The sequence below is a fragment of the Gossypium hirsutum genome, chromosome D07 (assembly GCF_007990345.1).
Source record: "Gossypium hirsutum isolate 1008001.06 chromosome D07, Gossypium_hirsutum_v2.1, whole genome shotgun sequence".
Lineage (NCBI taxonomy): Eukaryota > Viridiplantae > Streptophyta > Magnoliopsida > Malvales > Malvaceae > Gossypium > Gossypium hirsutum.
In genome coordinates, this window is record NC_053443.1 from 21128613 (window position 1) to 21142456 (window position 13844).

Below are 13844 nucleotides of genomic sequence, written 5' to 3' on the forward strand. Positions count from 1 at the left end.
TCTTGGCCTCCGTTGGGCGATTTGCACAAATGCACCTTTCTATTTTTACAGCGCGTTTAAATCGATCCCTTTTATTTTTTTAATTTTGCTCTGTATTTTTGTTATCGTTGCATTTCGACCCAGCTTGCAACGCCGCGTTTTTGGGAAGCTGGGTATTTCCCAATCGGGCCCCCATGTAATACGCGTGTTGCAGCATGGTCCCCCATTCTCCTTTAATCTCAGTTGTTCCCTGTTAATTCGGTTTTGTTTGCGATTTAGTCCTACTTGTTATTTAGTTTTTTTATTTATTTTATCAGTAAATCTATTGTATTTTTATTATCATGCTTATTCTTATTATTGTATTTCTTTATATATTTGTTTTTTTATACATATAATTAATTTTATATTTTTATAAAAAGTTAATTTATATATTTTTATATATATGTATGAATAATATTTTTTTACTATATGTATGTGTATATAATAATACATTATTAATTCCAAATGATATATTTATGTACGGAATCCTTAATCCTTTTAAATTTGTTGTTTTATTTTAACTTCTATATATTATTATGTACATACTATTATTTATACTAGATTTTATTTATATAAATCAAAATGTAGGCATTAATTTTAAAGTTATTCACTTTTATTTCATTTCGTTTTTTAAATCTTTCATTAAAATTCATTCAAACCTTTTATTTGTTTTCTTAGTTCTATTACCAAATTGTATCAAATATTTATACTATTCATTATTATTGTTGACTTTTTGTTGTTTTAAATTGATTATGAATTTGTTGGTTCTCTAAATTTTAATATGGATGTTTGTGTAATATGATTAAAGTCTATGTTTGTATTTGCCTATTTGTTTAATTGTATCTAGTTTAAGTTTAAATTGTTATTTATCTTCTACATTATGTGTATCGTCATTTAATCATGTTCCTTTGTAGGAGTCGAATTTTATTTAAGCTTCATAATTGTTATTTCATAATCTTTAAAAAGGGCTTGGCATTCATAGATTATTGAGAAAATCGTGCCCTAACTTACTGGGCTTCGATTCTTCCTGATGAATTTAGGTAACTAAGCGCCCATTTTATTGAAACCCTGCAATTATTAAATGAAGTTCTTAAGATTTCAAAATATTGGATCCTAACTTACTGGATACGGCATTTTGTTATCTCCATTTTAAAATAAAGGCAACGTTTGATGTTTAAGAATTTCGAGAAATTGAACCCTAACTTACTAGGTTCGAATTTCTCGATTGACTTAGATAATGAAATAACCTTATTAAAACACATGATTTTCTAAAAAAATGGACAAATCTAATTTTGAGGACTGATTGGTTGCACCCTAACTCACTGAGTGTGGCAATTTATTTTTGCGGAATAAGGGTGTCTTATCAATCAATTTAGTTTATTCAAGTTTTCCCACCAAAGGATCGTATTTTAAAATCTTTTCAAAGTTTCAACATTAAGATATCAAACAATCAATTCGGTACCAATTTTGGGCGCTACGAGTATGCTAACCCTTCCTCGTGTGTAACCGACTCCCGAGCTTATTTTCACATATTTCGCAGACCAAATCTATTTTTATGGTGAACCGGTCACACCTCAATAAAAGATCGGTGGCGACTCCCATTTGCATTTTCAAAGTCGATTCCCGTTTCTTCAAATTTTAGAAATGGTTTCGACAGCTTGGCGACTCCATTGGGGACACCAAGAGAGTCAGGCCGTAAAATTGATTGTTTTGTCTTATTGTCGAAAATTAAAAATTGGGTTGTAAAATTTTTTTTACGATATTCTCTTTGCATTTATTTGTATGATCATTGTAAATTATGCTTTTATACCTTGGCATCATAGTGCATAAAGACTGTTTAGTCTTACCCTTTTAAGTGGGAGTGAGAAGCTACTCCTTTGTGAGGTTTTCACCTCCGTGCAGGATAGTGAATCACTTTCGGGATACATACGTACCTATGTCTTCGTGAGATTTTCATCTCCGTGCAACCATAGGGAAATGTATTCCCCTGAACCGAACTCGGTCTGTATGAGCCTATAATGGGTGAAGATCGAGGAATCTGCTGGTTCGGGTACCTTGACTATTAAAACCAAAATCGCATATAGATAGCCTAGGAACCCAACCTAGGTAGAACTCCCCCAAACCCTAGGGATTGCCCGTATAAATGCTTGTTTCTCTCGTATTTGTTGGAAATTTTGTTATACTGACTTATGGTGTTTTATTGCTATGTTTGCATGTCATTTCATATTCGAAAGAGTGTCGATTCAAGTTCGATTGTTAAATTAGGAGGTTTTCCATGGAGAACGGCTTTCTTGATAAGGTGGAGGACAATGCCATTGTCCGTATATGGTCAGAGAAAGTGCAATTGGAAAAGGGAGACAGTCTAGCTAAGGATTATGTGTAAGAGCTGTAGGACTATACTCGTATTAGTGTGACACAAAATTGCCTTTAGGAGTTAAAAGAGATATAGGATAAGTGGAATGATGAGACCAAGCAGTTGTTCTATTCTAATTATGGAGACTTGCCGTATTTGCTTGATATCAAGGTGGATAAGCGATTGTTTCGGGCCTTGCTCAATATTGGAACCCTGCATATAGCTGTTTCACTCTTGAAAAAGTAGATCTGGTGCCTACGGTAGAGGAATATACGGCTTTACTACATTGTCCAAGGCTTCAGGTGGATAAAGCATATTCTAGAGCCGCATATGTCACGAAATTTTGGAAGAAACTGATGAATATTACTGGCATGAGTGAGCAGTGAATCACGGCCAGGATCAAGCAGAAAGGGGAGTGTAAATGTATTCCATGGAGGATTTTGCGAGACTTGATCCTAGCACATCCTGATGGGAAAAAGAAGGTCGATGTGTTTGCTTTGAGTATCTACGAGTTAGTGATTTTCCCTAGAGCATTGGGGCATGTTGACGAAGCGGTTTCAGATCTCTTTGATCGGTTAGGTAAAGGGGTCACGCCTGTTCCTGCAATTTTGGCTGAAACGTTCAGATCTTTGAATGCGTGTAGGCAAGCGGGTGAAGAAAGATTTATAGGCTGTGCGCAATTGTTGATAGCTTGGTTCCATAGTCATTTATGGAAGGTCGACAAAGTTTCGTATCAAGTTTTCTCTGAGCATTACTCCCCGTTAAAAGAGATAGTGGCTATGCCAAGAAGGAACGATATATCAGAGGAAAATTGGATAGCAATTCTGCAAAATCTTCCAGAGGATGATGTGGAGTGGAGAGCTCCTTGGTTGATACCTGATGGAATTCTCTACCGTTATGGGAGCTTTGATTGGATTCTGTTGCTTGGGATTTGGGGAGTCGTCGGGTATGCACCTTTGTTGGTCCTAAGGCAATACAATTCAAGACAGTTTGTGCCGGCAACGCATGGTTTAGCTCAATGTGAGTTCTCGTACCGAGGAGACAATTACAAGAAAAAGGTAAAAGAAATTTCTCAAGCTTGGAATCAGGTTCATAGGATGAAAAGGCTAGTTGTGGGTCTGATGACAACTCCAGAGTACGGTGAGTGGCAAAGCAAGAGAATTAATCTGGAGTTAAACTTAGAGGGTGTTCGACCAATGGAAGAGTACCTACAAGTGATCCCATCAGAGTTGGAGACTATAAAACAAGATTTTGAAAAAAAGAATTTAGAACTTGAAAGGAAGATAGAGCGGTTGGAAGAAGAGAAGATGCATTTAAGGCTAGACGCTGACGTCCAAAAGTTAGAAGCTGAAAAATTAAAGAAAGGGAAGAATAAAGTAGAGGAGGATCTGGATAGCTTAAAGACAGACTACAAAAAGCTATGAGTATCAATGAGAACTGTGGGGCTGGGAAAGACTTCAGAGCAATGGCGACGGGAGATCCAAGAAGAAAGAAACAAGGCCGATGGATGGGAAAAGAAATGCCAAAAGGCTAAGTTACAAAACAAGGCCTTAGAGAGGAATCTGTTAGAAAGCCGGAGTGAGACGGATGAATTAAAGGCAATAATAACTGAACTTGAAAGGTCTCTTCATCATTACCGAAATCGTAATACTGCGGTGGAGCTAAGAGCGAGCTTGAACAAGATTGAGGAAACAAAGAAAAGAGTAGAAGAATTAGAGGCGGCATTACAAGACTATGAGATGCGGGTTGAATTTTTCAAAGCGAATGAAGAACGTCAGAAAGAGGAGCTCCACTATTATCAGAGGTAAGTTAGAGACAGAGATCACATTATGGGAGAAGCCGTGGCCCAGATTCGGGAGGTAGCCGATTACTTGCAGAGCTTGGCAGTACAAGCTGACACTTTGAGTGTAAAATACGAGTTGGAATCAGATCGGGGAAAAGAGCTTGCTTCGCTATTTAGAAAAATTAAAGTTCTGAGCATTAGGGTAAAACTGTATATGTAATCTATTTTATGTAAAGAATTTTGTTTTCTAAATGAAGCTTTCTAAATGAAATTGAGTTAGAATCGACGCCTTCTTGCATTCATGCATTGCATTACATTGCATCATATGCATTAAAGTCCACCGAAAGACCCTAATTGGTTAAAATCATTACAGTTAACTTGGAAACCGACAAAAGCTCACCAATTAAGCATCAATACGGTACTCGTCGAAAAACTAAGGAAATGGACCAAAGATTAGAGAAACTGGAGCAAATGCAAAAGGATATGCAAGAACGGTTACAAGTACAAATGCAAGAGCGACTAGATAAAATTCAAGAGGACATGATGGAAAAATTGATCAAAGCTCAAAAAGATGCAATGGCTGAATTGACCCATTTACTGACGGGAGGAGTAGGTAAGGGAAAGGGCCCTATGGCCAATCCGAGAGAAAGTAGTGAGGATCCGTTATATCCTCTGGGTTTCACTCCACCAAATGTACAAACCCAAACTGAAATGTACCCAAAAGAACTGTCTGTCACAATTAGGCCGCAACAATTACAAACTAGTGTCACGATCCCCACAATTTTCCAGGAACGATCAAGTTTAAGCCCGGGAGAAAACCCAATTAATCTTATTATTCCCGATTTTGATGAAACAGCTGAAGAAGGAAAGGCGAACGTAGAATTGCCAAAACAGTGGGAAGATAGGTATAAATGGTTGGAGGAAAAATTCAAAGCCTTGGAAAGTGCTGATAGCACTCAGGGAGTCGACGCTAAAGATCTAAGCTTAGTCTCATATTTAGTACTTCCTCTCAAATTCAAGATGCCTGAATTTGAAAAATACAATGGAATTAGCTGCCCCGAAGCCCACATCACCATGTTCTGTAGAAGGATGACTGGCTACGTTAATAACGATCAGCTGTTAATACACTATTTCCATGGCAGTTTGGTAGGGGCAGCGTCTAAATGGTACAATCAATTGAGTCGTACCAAGATTGGTTCATGGAGGGACCTAGCACAGGCATTCATGAAACAGTACAGCCATGTAACGGATATGACCCCCAATAGAAGTACATTACAAAACATGGAGAAGAAGCTGAGCGAGAGCTTCAGGCAGTACACACAAAGATGGAGGGAAGTTGCTATCCAAGTCCAACTGCCGCTCCTAGAAAGAGAAACTATGATGCTTTTTATCAATACGTTAAAGGCCCCATTCATCACGCACATGCTGGGAAGTGCAACAAGAAGCTTCTTAGATATAGTAATAAATGGCGAAATGATTGAGAATGCCATAAGAAATGTTAAAATAGAAACAGGAGAGAGTAACAAAAGGCCAGCCTCGAGAAGGAAGGAAAATGAGGTAAACAACGTGAATGCATACAATAAGTCGATTATGGTGAACCAGCCAAGAAAGGTGGTTACTAGTCAACAAGGTTCAGCAAGACAAGAATCTAGTGTAAGACAAGGTACTGAGAAGCCCCAGTTCACACCAATTTCGATGTCATACAAGGAGCTGTATCAGAAGTTGTTCAATGCACACGTTGTCTTTCCCTTTTACTTAAACCCTTTGCAACCCCCGTATCCCAAATGGTATGATACGAACGCACAATGTGATTACCACGTGGGAATTACAGGGCATTCAATAGAGAATTGCACGGCTTTCAAGAAGGTAGTTGAGAGACTCATCAGCATGGGTGTTGTCAAATTGGATGACTCACCTAACGCGAAAGATCCGTTACCTAATCATGCTGATAAAGGGGTGAATATGACGGGCGAAAGTAGGGGAGAAGAAGTCAAGAATGACATTACTGAAGTAAAAACTCCTTTGAAATGGGTTTGGAGAGAAATGGCAAAGAGGGCTAGTTATTTCAGATTTTGAAGAAAGGTATGAGACTGAAAACTATTGTGAATTCCACCGTGAAATAGGACATGAGATTCATGAATGTGAGGGATTCAGGGCTCTGGTCCAAAACATGATGGATAACAAATAGATGAGGTTTTATGAAAAGGTAGAGGGTAAAAGAAAAATTTGCACATTAGAGTCGGCAACGAAGACTCTAGAAATGAATCATCCTGTGATCATCATTTCATGCCCTCGGAGCAATGAGTCTAGGGTTCAGATAACACCAAAAATTGTAATTCAGAAACCATTAAATTTCTCATATAAGGATAGCAAAATGGTGCCGTGGATTTATGGGTGCAATGTGACAATCTTGGGAAGAGAAGCGGAGAGAAATAAGGAAATAGGTTCTTACACGCGCAATGGGAAACGATATGACGCCCAAGCAAAATCGTCAAGAGAAGAGAATTGGAAGAAAGAACAGAAGAAAGGGAAGGCAGTGGAAGTTGAGCCATTGGTTAATGAACCAATAAAAGAAGAGGAGGCAAAGGAGTTTTTGAATTTTTTGAAACACAGTGAATACAGTGTTGTGGAGCAACTGCACAAACAGTCGGCCCGTATTTCTATATTAGCTTTGCTCCTAAGCTCAGAAGTACATCGAAGTGCACTGATGAAAGTGCTAAATGAAACATATATGGCTGATGATATTTCAATAAGCAAGCTAGATCGGTTGGTCAACAATATAAGTGTTGACAATTTTATCTTCTTCAATGATGACGAAATACCGTCTGGTGGTAGAGGTTCTACTAAGGCTTTACATACCCGATGCAAGGGGTACACATTGCCAGGGGTCTTGGTTGATAATGGATCTGCACTGAATGTATTGCCTTTATCTACTCTTAGTCGGCTACCGGTGGACAGTTCACACATGAAAGCATGCCGGAGCATAGTAAGGGCATTTGATGGAACAGAAAATAGGGTTGTGGGGAGAATTGAGGTACCATTAATGATTGGCCCAACTACTTATGAGTTGGACTTCTTGGTAATGGATATTAAGCATTCCTACAACTGTTTATTGGGAAGACCATAGATACACTCAGTCGGGGCAGTACCTTCATCGCTACATCAGAAGATGAAGTTAGAGTCAGAAGGTTGGTTGATAACAATAAATTCGGAGGAAGATATCATCGCAACAGTAACTGGTGATGCACCTTATGTGAAAATCAATGATGAGGCAGTGGAATGTTCTTTTCAGTCATTAAAATTTGTGAACGCGATGTTTATTGCTGAAGGAAGCAGAATTCCAGTACCGAAAATATCCAGGACCACAGAGATGGGGTTGCGATTGATGATAGGAAGAGGAGCTTCACCCGGAAAATGATTGGGAAAATATCTTCAAGGAAAGATTGAAGCACCGATACTGAAGGGAAAGTTTAATAGTTTTGGCTTAGGATACAAGCCAGACATGAAGCAGAAGAAGAAAGAAGCAGAGAAAAGACAAGAGAGAAGAAGGGCACGTTTGAACAGATATGAAGTTAAGCGGGAGCCTTTGACCTTTCGCCACATATCTGTATCTTTTGTGTCGGGTGGGTTTATTCACCTTGAGCGAGGAGTGTCCAAAAGCGAAGGCATTGAAGAAATGTTGGAAAATGTTCATATCAACGTTATAGAAACAACGAAGAAAAAGGCATTGTTGGAGATCTGCCCTTTCGAACCTGAGACCGAGCTAAACAATTGGACTACGGAAGAAATCCCTATAGTCTTTAGGGCTTATTCAGAGTAATGCTTAGAACATTCTTGTTGTTTTTAGCCTGGAAATGATAGGAAATCCTTTGTGAAATAGGCTTGAGCCTGAATATCATTATTCTAATGAAATACATCTTTACATTCATTTCGAGCAATTATTCTTTATTCTTTTCATGCAAGTAAATATTTTCCATTTGATTGATTGTCTTCCAAATAATTCTTTCATTTGTAACCTTATTGTACAAATAATTATTCATAAATTTATATATTCTTGGTATATTCTTTGATATATTCCCTCATAGGTCCTCAGATATTAATGACATGAGTGACGCTGCTTCAAACACGGAGCCTCTTTTTGAGCAAGACATGTATTTAGAGGGATCTCATGACTTTGAAAATGACGAAGACTGTGGTATATCTCCGGACTTGTCGAGAATGGTAGAATAAGAGGATAAGCAGATCCTACCTTATAAGGAATCATTAGAAATTGTGAGCCTAGAGAAAGGAAAGGAGGTGAAAATTGAAACTGAAATCACCGCAAAGACAAAACAAGACCTCATTAAATTACTCCGAGAGTTCAAAGATGTTTTCGCGTGGTCATACCAAGATATGCCCGGGCTAAGTACTAGCATTGTGGTACATCGTCTGCCCATAAAAGAAGATTGTAAACCAGTTCAGCAGAAGCTCAGGAGGATGAGACCTGATGTTGTGTTAAAAATAAAAGAAGAAGCCAAAAGGCAGTTCAATGCTGGATTTTTACAAGAGATCAAATATTCAAATTGGGTAGCAAACATCGTCCCTATTCCCAAGAAAGATGGAAATGTACGAATGTGTGTGGATTACAGGGACTTGAAGAAGGCTAGTCCAAAGGACAATTTTTCGTTGCCTCACATTGATACTTTAGTAGATAATACGGCGGGATACTCATTATTTTCTTTCATTGATGGATTTTCTGGATACAATCAAATAAAGATGCACCCCGAAGATATGGGGAAAACAACATTCATTATCTTATGGGGAACATTTTGTTACAAATTAATGCCCTTCGGATTGAAGAATGCGGGAGCAACGTATCAAAGAGCTATGGTGACTTTGTTTCATAGCATGATGCATAAGGAGGTCGAAGTCTATGTTGATGATATGATTGCAAAGTCTAGAACTGAAGAAGAGCATGTTCAAGTCTTAAAAAGATTATTTTTGAGATTGAGGAAATTTCAGCTCAAGCTTAACCCAGCAAAATACACGTTTGGAGCCAGATCAGGGAAGTTATTAGGCTTCATAGTTAGCAGAAAGAGGATTGAGGTTGACCCAGACAAAGTGAAGGCAATCCAAGACCTATCTCCTCCACGCACTCAGAAAGAAGTCTGAAGTTTCCTAGGAAGATTGAATTACATTGCTCGATTCATTTCACAATTGATTGAAGCATAATCCAGGCGATTGGGATGAGGAATGTCAGGAGGCTTTTGATAAGATAAAGCAATATTTGGCTAATACTCTCGTGCTATCATCGCCAAGTCCGGATAGGCCATTGATATTGTATTTAACGGTGTTTGAGAATTCCATGGGATATGTATTGGGCCAACACGATAAAACGAGAAAGAAAGAAAGGGCAATATACTATCTCAGCAAGAAATTCACTGGCTATGAAATGAGATACTCATCAATTGAGAAATTGTGTTGTGCTTTAATCTGGGCAACACGAAGACTAAGACAATATATGTTGTATCATACGACTTGGCTGATTTCAAAGTTGGATCCTTTAAAATATATGATGGAATCAACTACTTTAAACGGGAGAATGGCTAGATGGCAGATCCTGCTCTCTGAATTTGACATAGTACATGTAAGTCAGAAGACCATAAAGGGGAGTGCAATAGCTGATTTTCTAGCTAGTAGAGCCTTGAAGGACTATGAGTCTTTGAACTTCGATTTTCCAAATGAGGACTTGATGTATGTGGCATAAACTGAAGAAAATCCTCAAAAGGATCACCTGTGGAGGTTAAATTTCGATGGAGCTTCAAATGCTACGGGTAATGGAATTGGGGCAGTCTTGGTATCCCCGAGTGGAGATCATTACCCTGTGGCTAGCAAGTTGGACTTTGATTGCACAAATAATATGGCAGAGTATAAGCATGTATTATGGGCATTCGTGCAGCCATTGAACGGAACATTAAAATGCTAAGAGTGTATGGGGATTCTGCATTGGTGATATACCAACTCAAAGGGGAGTGGAAAACTAGAGACCCTAAGTTAATCAGTTATAGAAAGTTAGTCCACGAATTGGTTGATGAGTTTGACGATATCACCTTCTGTTATCTCCCATGAGAGGAAAACCAAATGGCTGATGCATTGGCTACTCTAGCTTCGTTGATTCAGGTGAACAGATTTGAGGTAATGAGGCGTATTTAGATAAGTATCTACGAAACCCCAGCTCATTGCTACAGTATTGAGGATGAGGGAAAAGATTATCATCATTGGTATCAGAGTATCCTACGGTATGTGAAGAATCGAAAGTACCCTAGTCAAGCAACAGAGAATGACAAGAGAACTCTTAGAAGAATAGCCATTGAATATGTCTTAGATGGGGAAGTACTATACAAAAGAAGGAAGGATCAAGTACTGTTAAGATGTATGGATGCCGTGGAAGCCAAGAAAATTTTGGAGGAAGTCCATGAGGGTATCTGTGGGACGCACGCCAATGGTTTCACCATGGCAACACAGATCATGAGATTTGGATACTATTGGTCCACTATGGAAGGAGATTGCATTAATTATGCTAAGAAATGTCATAAATGTCAGATTTATGGAGACAAGATGCATGCACCCCCTTCACCACTTCACGTCATGACCTCTCCATGGTCGTTTTCCATGTGGGGTATGGATGTTATTGGGCCGATATCACAAAAGGCTTCTAATGGGCATCGTTTCATATTTGTAGTCATTGATTACTTTACCAAGTGGGTCGAAGCTGCTTCATACGCAAATGTCACGAAGTCAGCAATCAGCAAGTTCTTGAAAACAGAGATCATTTGTCGATATGGAATGCCTGAGAAAATTATATCCGACAATGCGTTAAATTTGAACAATAGCACAATAGCGGAGGTTTGCAGCCAATTTAAAACCAAACATCATAACTCGTCACTGTATCGTCCAAAAATGAATGGTGCAGTGGAGGCGGCCAATAAGAACAGTAAAAGAATTGTGGGGAAAATGACTAAAACTTACAATGATTGGCATGAGAAGTTATCATTTGCTCTCCTTGCCTATCGAACATTTTTCTCTCCGGGACAACACCTTTTTCTCTAGTTTATGGAATGGAGACAGTATTACCCATTGAAGTTGAGACCCCTTCTCTACGGGTGTTATCTAAACTCCAGTTGGACGAAGCCGAATGGGTCCAATCTCGATATGACCAGTTGAACCTAATAGAATAAAAGAGGTTAAGAGCCATTCACCATGGGCAAATGTACCAGAAACGAATTATGCGAGCCTATAATAAAAAGGTTCGCCCCAGAGAATTTCGTTAAGGAGACTTGGTGCTAAAAAAGATTCTTCCTATGCAAAAAGACTTTAGAGGAAAATGGATGTCAAATTGGGAAGGTCCTTATGTTGTAAAGCAGGCATTTTTCGGTGGAGCTTTGATCCTAAGTGAGATGGATGGTAAAAGTTTGCCAAACCCCGTAAACGCAGATTCCGTCAAGAAATACTTCACTTGAAAAAAAAGGGGACCAAAGTGAAAACCCGTAAAGGGCGCCTTGCTTCCTAAAAAAAAAAGAGAGATTTAGAGAGGATAAGGTGAAAACCCACAAAGGGCGCCTTGAGACCAAAGGGGGCTTGAGTCGAAAACCCGAAAAGGCTGCTCAAATATTGATCAGAATGGGGCATGAGGTGATTTGAGCTGCTTAAATTTTGATTGGGGCATATGATGATCTTGCTATACTTGAACCAACAAGAAAGGGTATGCGACATCTTGGAGCATTGACAGAGTACTACAGATCTCCTAAACACATATCAAACTCAGAATTGTCTTTAGAAAGTTTGTACAGAGAAATTCAAGCTGCGATAACTGGGGGCACCTAGTTCTTATTTTATTGAATGTGTTATTCTTGAAAATACCTTTTTCTTTTTGTTAAGATACACATTCTCAATCAACTTCTTTGTTATTCTTCTTTCGCTATCTTCGGTATTTTATTTCTTTTGAGTTCTGATTAGAACCAATTTTATTATTATCCATTGTTATGATCTTTTTGCAAACATGTTGCATTGGAATAATGATTAATGGACTAATAAAAATTTTACAAAAGAAGTTTTGCATATTACTCTGAAAAGTTTTAATAATACAGTAACCTGAAACAGGACTATTGTTTAGAATGAACCAGGTTTAAAGGTCAAAAATCTAAAAAGGAAAAGTATGAATTAAAACAATCCCTTTTGGATTTTATTCAGGAAGCATAAATTGAACAAGATGTCAGCAATAATCGTGAGTTGGTAAGAAGAGATTTCTAGAGGAAATTTCTTCGCGCGCAAATATTTGATGTGGCACTTTGAGAATGGTATAAAAACCAAAGAATTACACGTTGGGTATCTTTCAAAGTGCGATGGGAAAGGGTTGAAAAGCCAGATCTCCTCATTTTTGAGTAACATCTTGAAAATGAAGATACAACTTTTGCATCCCAGTGGATTAAACTTGGAAGTTTACAGTGAGGGCAATTTAATTAAGTGTTTCATTGAAAGCACCAGCCGGGAAGGAAGGCGTTAAAGCACGGTCGTCACAAAAGCCTTAATAGATTTTAAGTAATACAGCAGCATCTTGCATTCATGCAAACATCATTCACATGTCTAGTTAGGAGCATTTGATTCATTTTGATCATACCATCCTAATCTTTAGGCATAATTAAGTTTATCAAAAGGTTATGTTCCCTAGAAAACAAATCAACGAGTAAGTAGGTCTTATCCCCCTGAAGTTGTAGTGGGACAGATCGAAGATGGCAAATCTTATCTCCCTGAGGTTGCAGTGGAGCAGATTGAAACCGATAATCTGATCTCCTTGAAGTTGTAGTGGAGCAGATTAAATTAATAGATCTTATCTCTCTGAAGTTGCAGTAGAGTGGATCGCAACAAGTCTTATCTCCCTGAGGTTGCAGTGGAGTAGATTGAAGCCGATAATCCTATCTCCCTGAAGTTGTAGTGAAGCGGATTAAAGTAATGGATCTTATCTCTCTGAAGTTGCAGTAGAGTGAATCGCATCAGGTCTTATCTCCCTGAGGTTGCAGCGGAGCAGACTGAGTAAGCAGGTCTTATCCCCCTGAAGTTGCAGTGAGACAGATCGAAGACCACAAATCTTATCTCCATGAAGTTACAGTGGAGCAGATTAAGACGATGGATCTCATCCCTCTGAAGTTGTAGTAGAGCAGATCACATCAGACATATTTTTAAAGTTGAAACAGAACAAGTTGAAGCTACAATCCCCCTGAAGTTACAGTGGGACAGATTGAAGATGGCAAATCTTATCTCCCTGAGGTTGTAGTGGAGCAGATTGAAGCCGATAATTCTATCTCCCTGAAGTTGCAGTGGAGCAGACAGAAGAAACCAATCCTATCTCCCTAAAGTTACAATGGAGTGGATTAAAACCATGGATCTTATCTCTCTAAAGTTGCAGTAGAGAAGATCGCATCAAGTCTTGCCGACTAGAGATAGCAAATTTTGTTCTTTTTAGAAGCTACAAGCCACAAATCCTTTGTTGCGGAGGAATGGATCGAGGCACCAATTCCTATACCTCTGAAGATACAGTAGGATTGAATGAGGCTACTTGAAGAAGAACATCAAAATCCCGTATGGCCAGACAAATTTGGCTTTATTAGTCTTTGCTTCATTCTCGTTACACGATAATGAGCAAAGAGGGGCAGC

At 38.6% G+C, this 13844-nt stretch overlaps 2 protein-coding genes across 2 annotated transcripts; both read left to right on the top strand.

Annotated features, from left to right (window-relative positions):
• Positions 1-2293: 2293 nt before the first annotated feature.
• On the top strand, positions 2294-3795 carry LOC107956089 (uncharacterized). Its single transcript, XM_016891835.1, has 2 exons — positions 2294-2397; positions 2769-3795. Exons 1-2 carry the CDS (start codon positions 2294-2296, stop codon positions 3793-3795), a joined length of 1131 nt encoding a protein of 376 aa, XP_016747324.1.
• An 830-nt stretch (positions 3796-4625) lies between these two features.
• On the top strand, positions 4626-6230 carry LOC107956090 (uncharacterized). Its single transcript, XM_016891837.1, has 2 exons — positions 4626-5300; positions 5388-6230. Exons 1-2 carry the CDS (start codon positions 4626-4628, stop codon positions 6228-6230), a joined length of 1518 nt encoding a protein of 505 aa, XP_016747326.1.
• Positions 6231-13844: the final 7614 nt, after the last annotated feature.

Bases quoted from the DNA above. Each gene is read 5' to 3' on its own strand.
- LOC107956090 (XM_016891837.1), top strand. From the start codon at position 4,626: ATGCAAAAGGATATGCAAGAACGGTTACAAGTACAAATGCAAGAGCGA. The intron at 5,301-5,387 runs GTAGGGGCAGCG...TTCATGAAACAG, and splicing joins ACTATTTCCATGGCAGTTTG to TACAGCCATGTAACGGATAT.
- LOC107956089 (XM_016891835.1), top strand. From the start codon at position 2,294: ATGGAGAACGGCTTTCTTGATAAGGTGGAGGACAATGCCATTGTCCGT. The intron at 2,398-2,768 runs GTAAGAGCTGTA...AATCACGGCCAG, and splicing joins AGTCTAGCTAAGGATTATGT to GATCAAGCAGAAAGGGGAGT.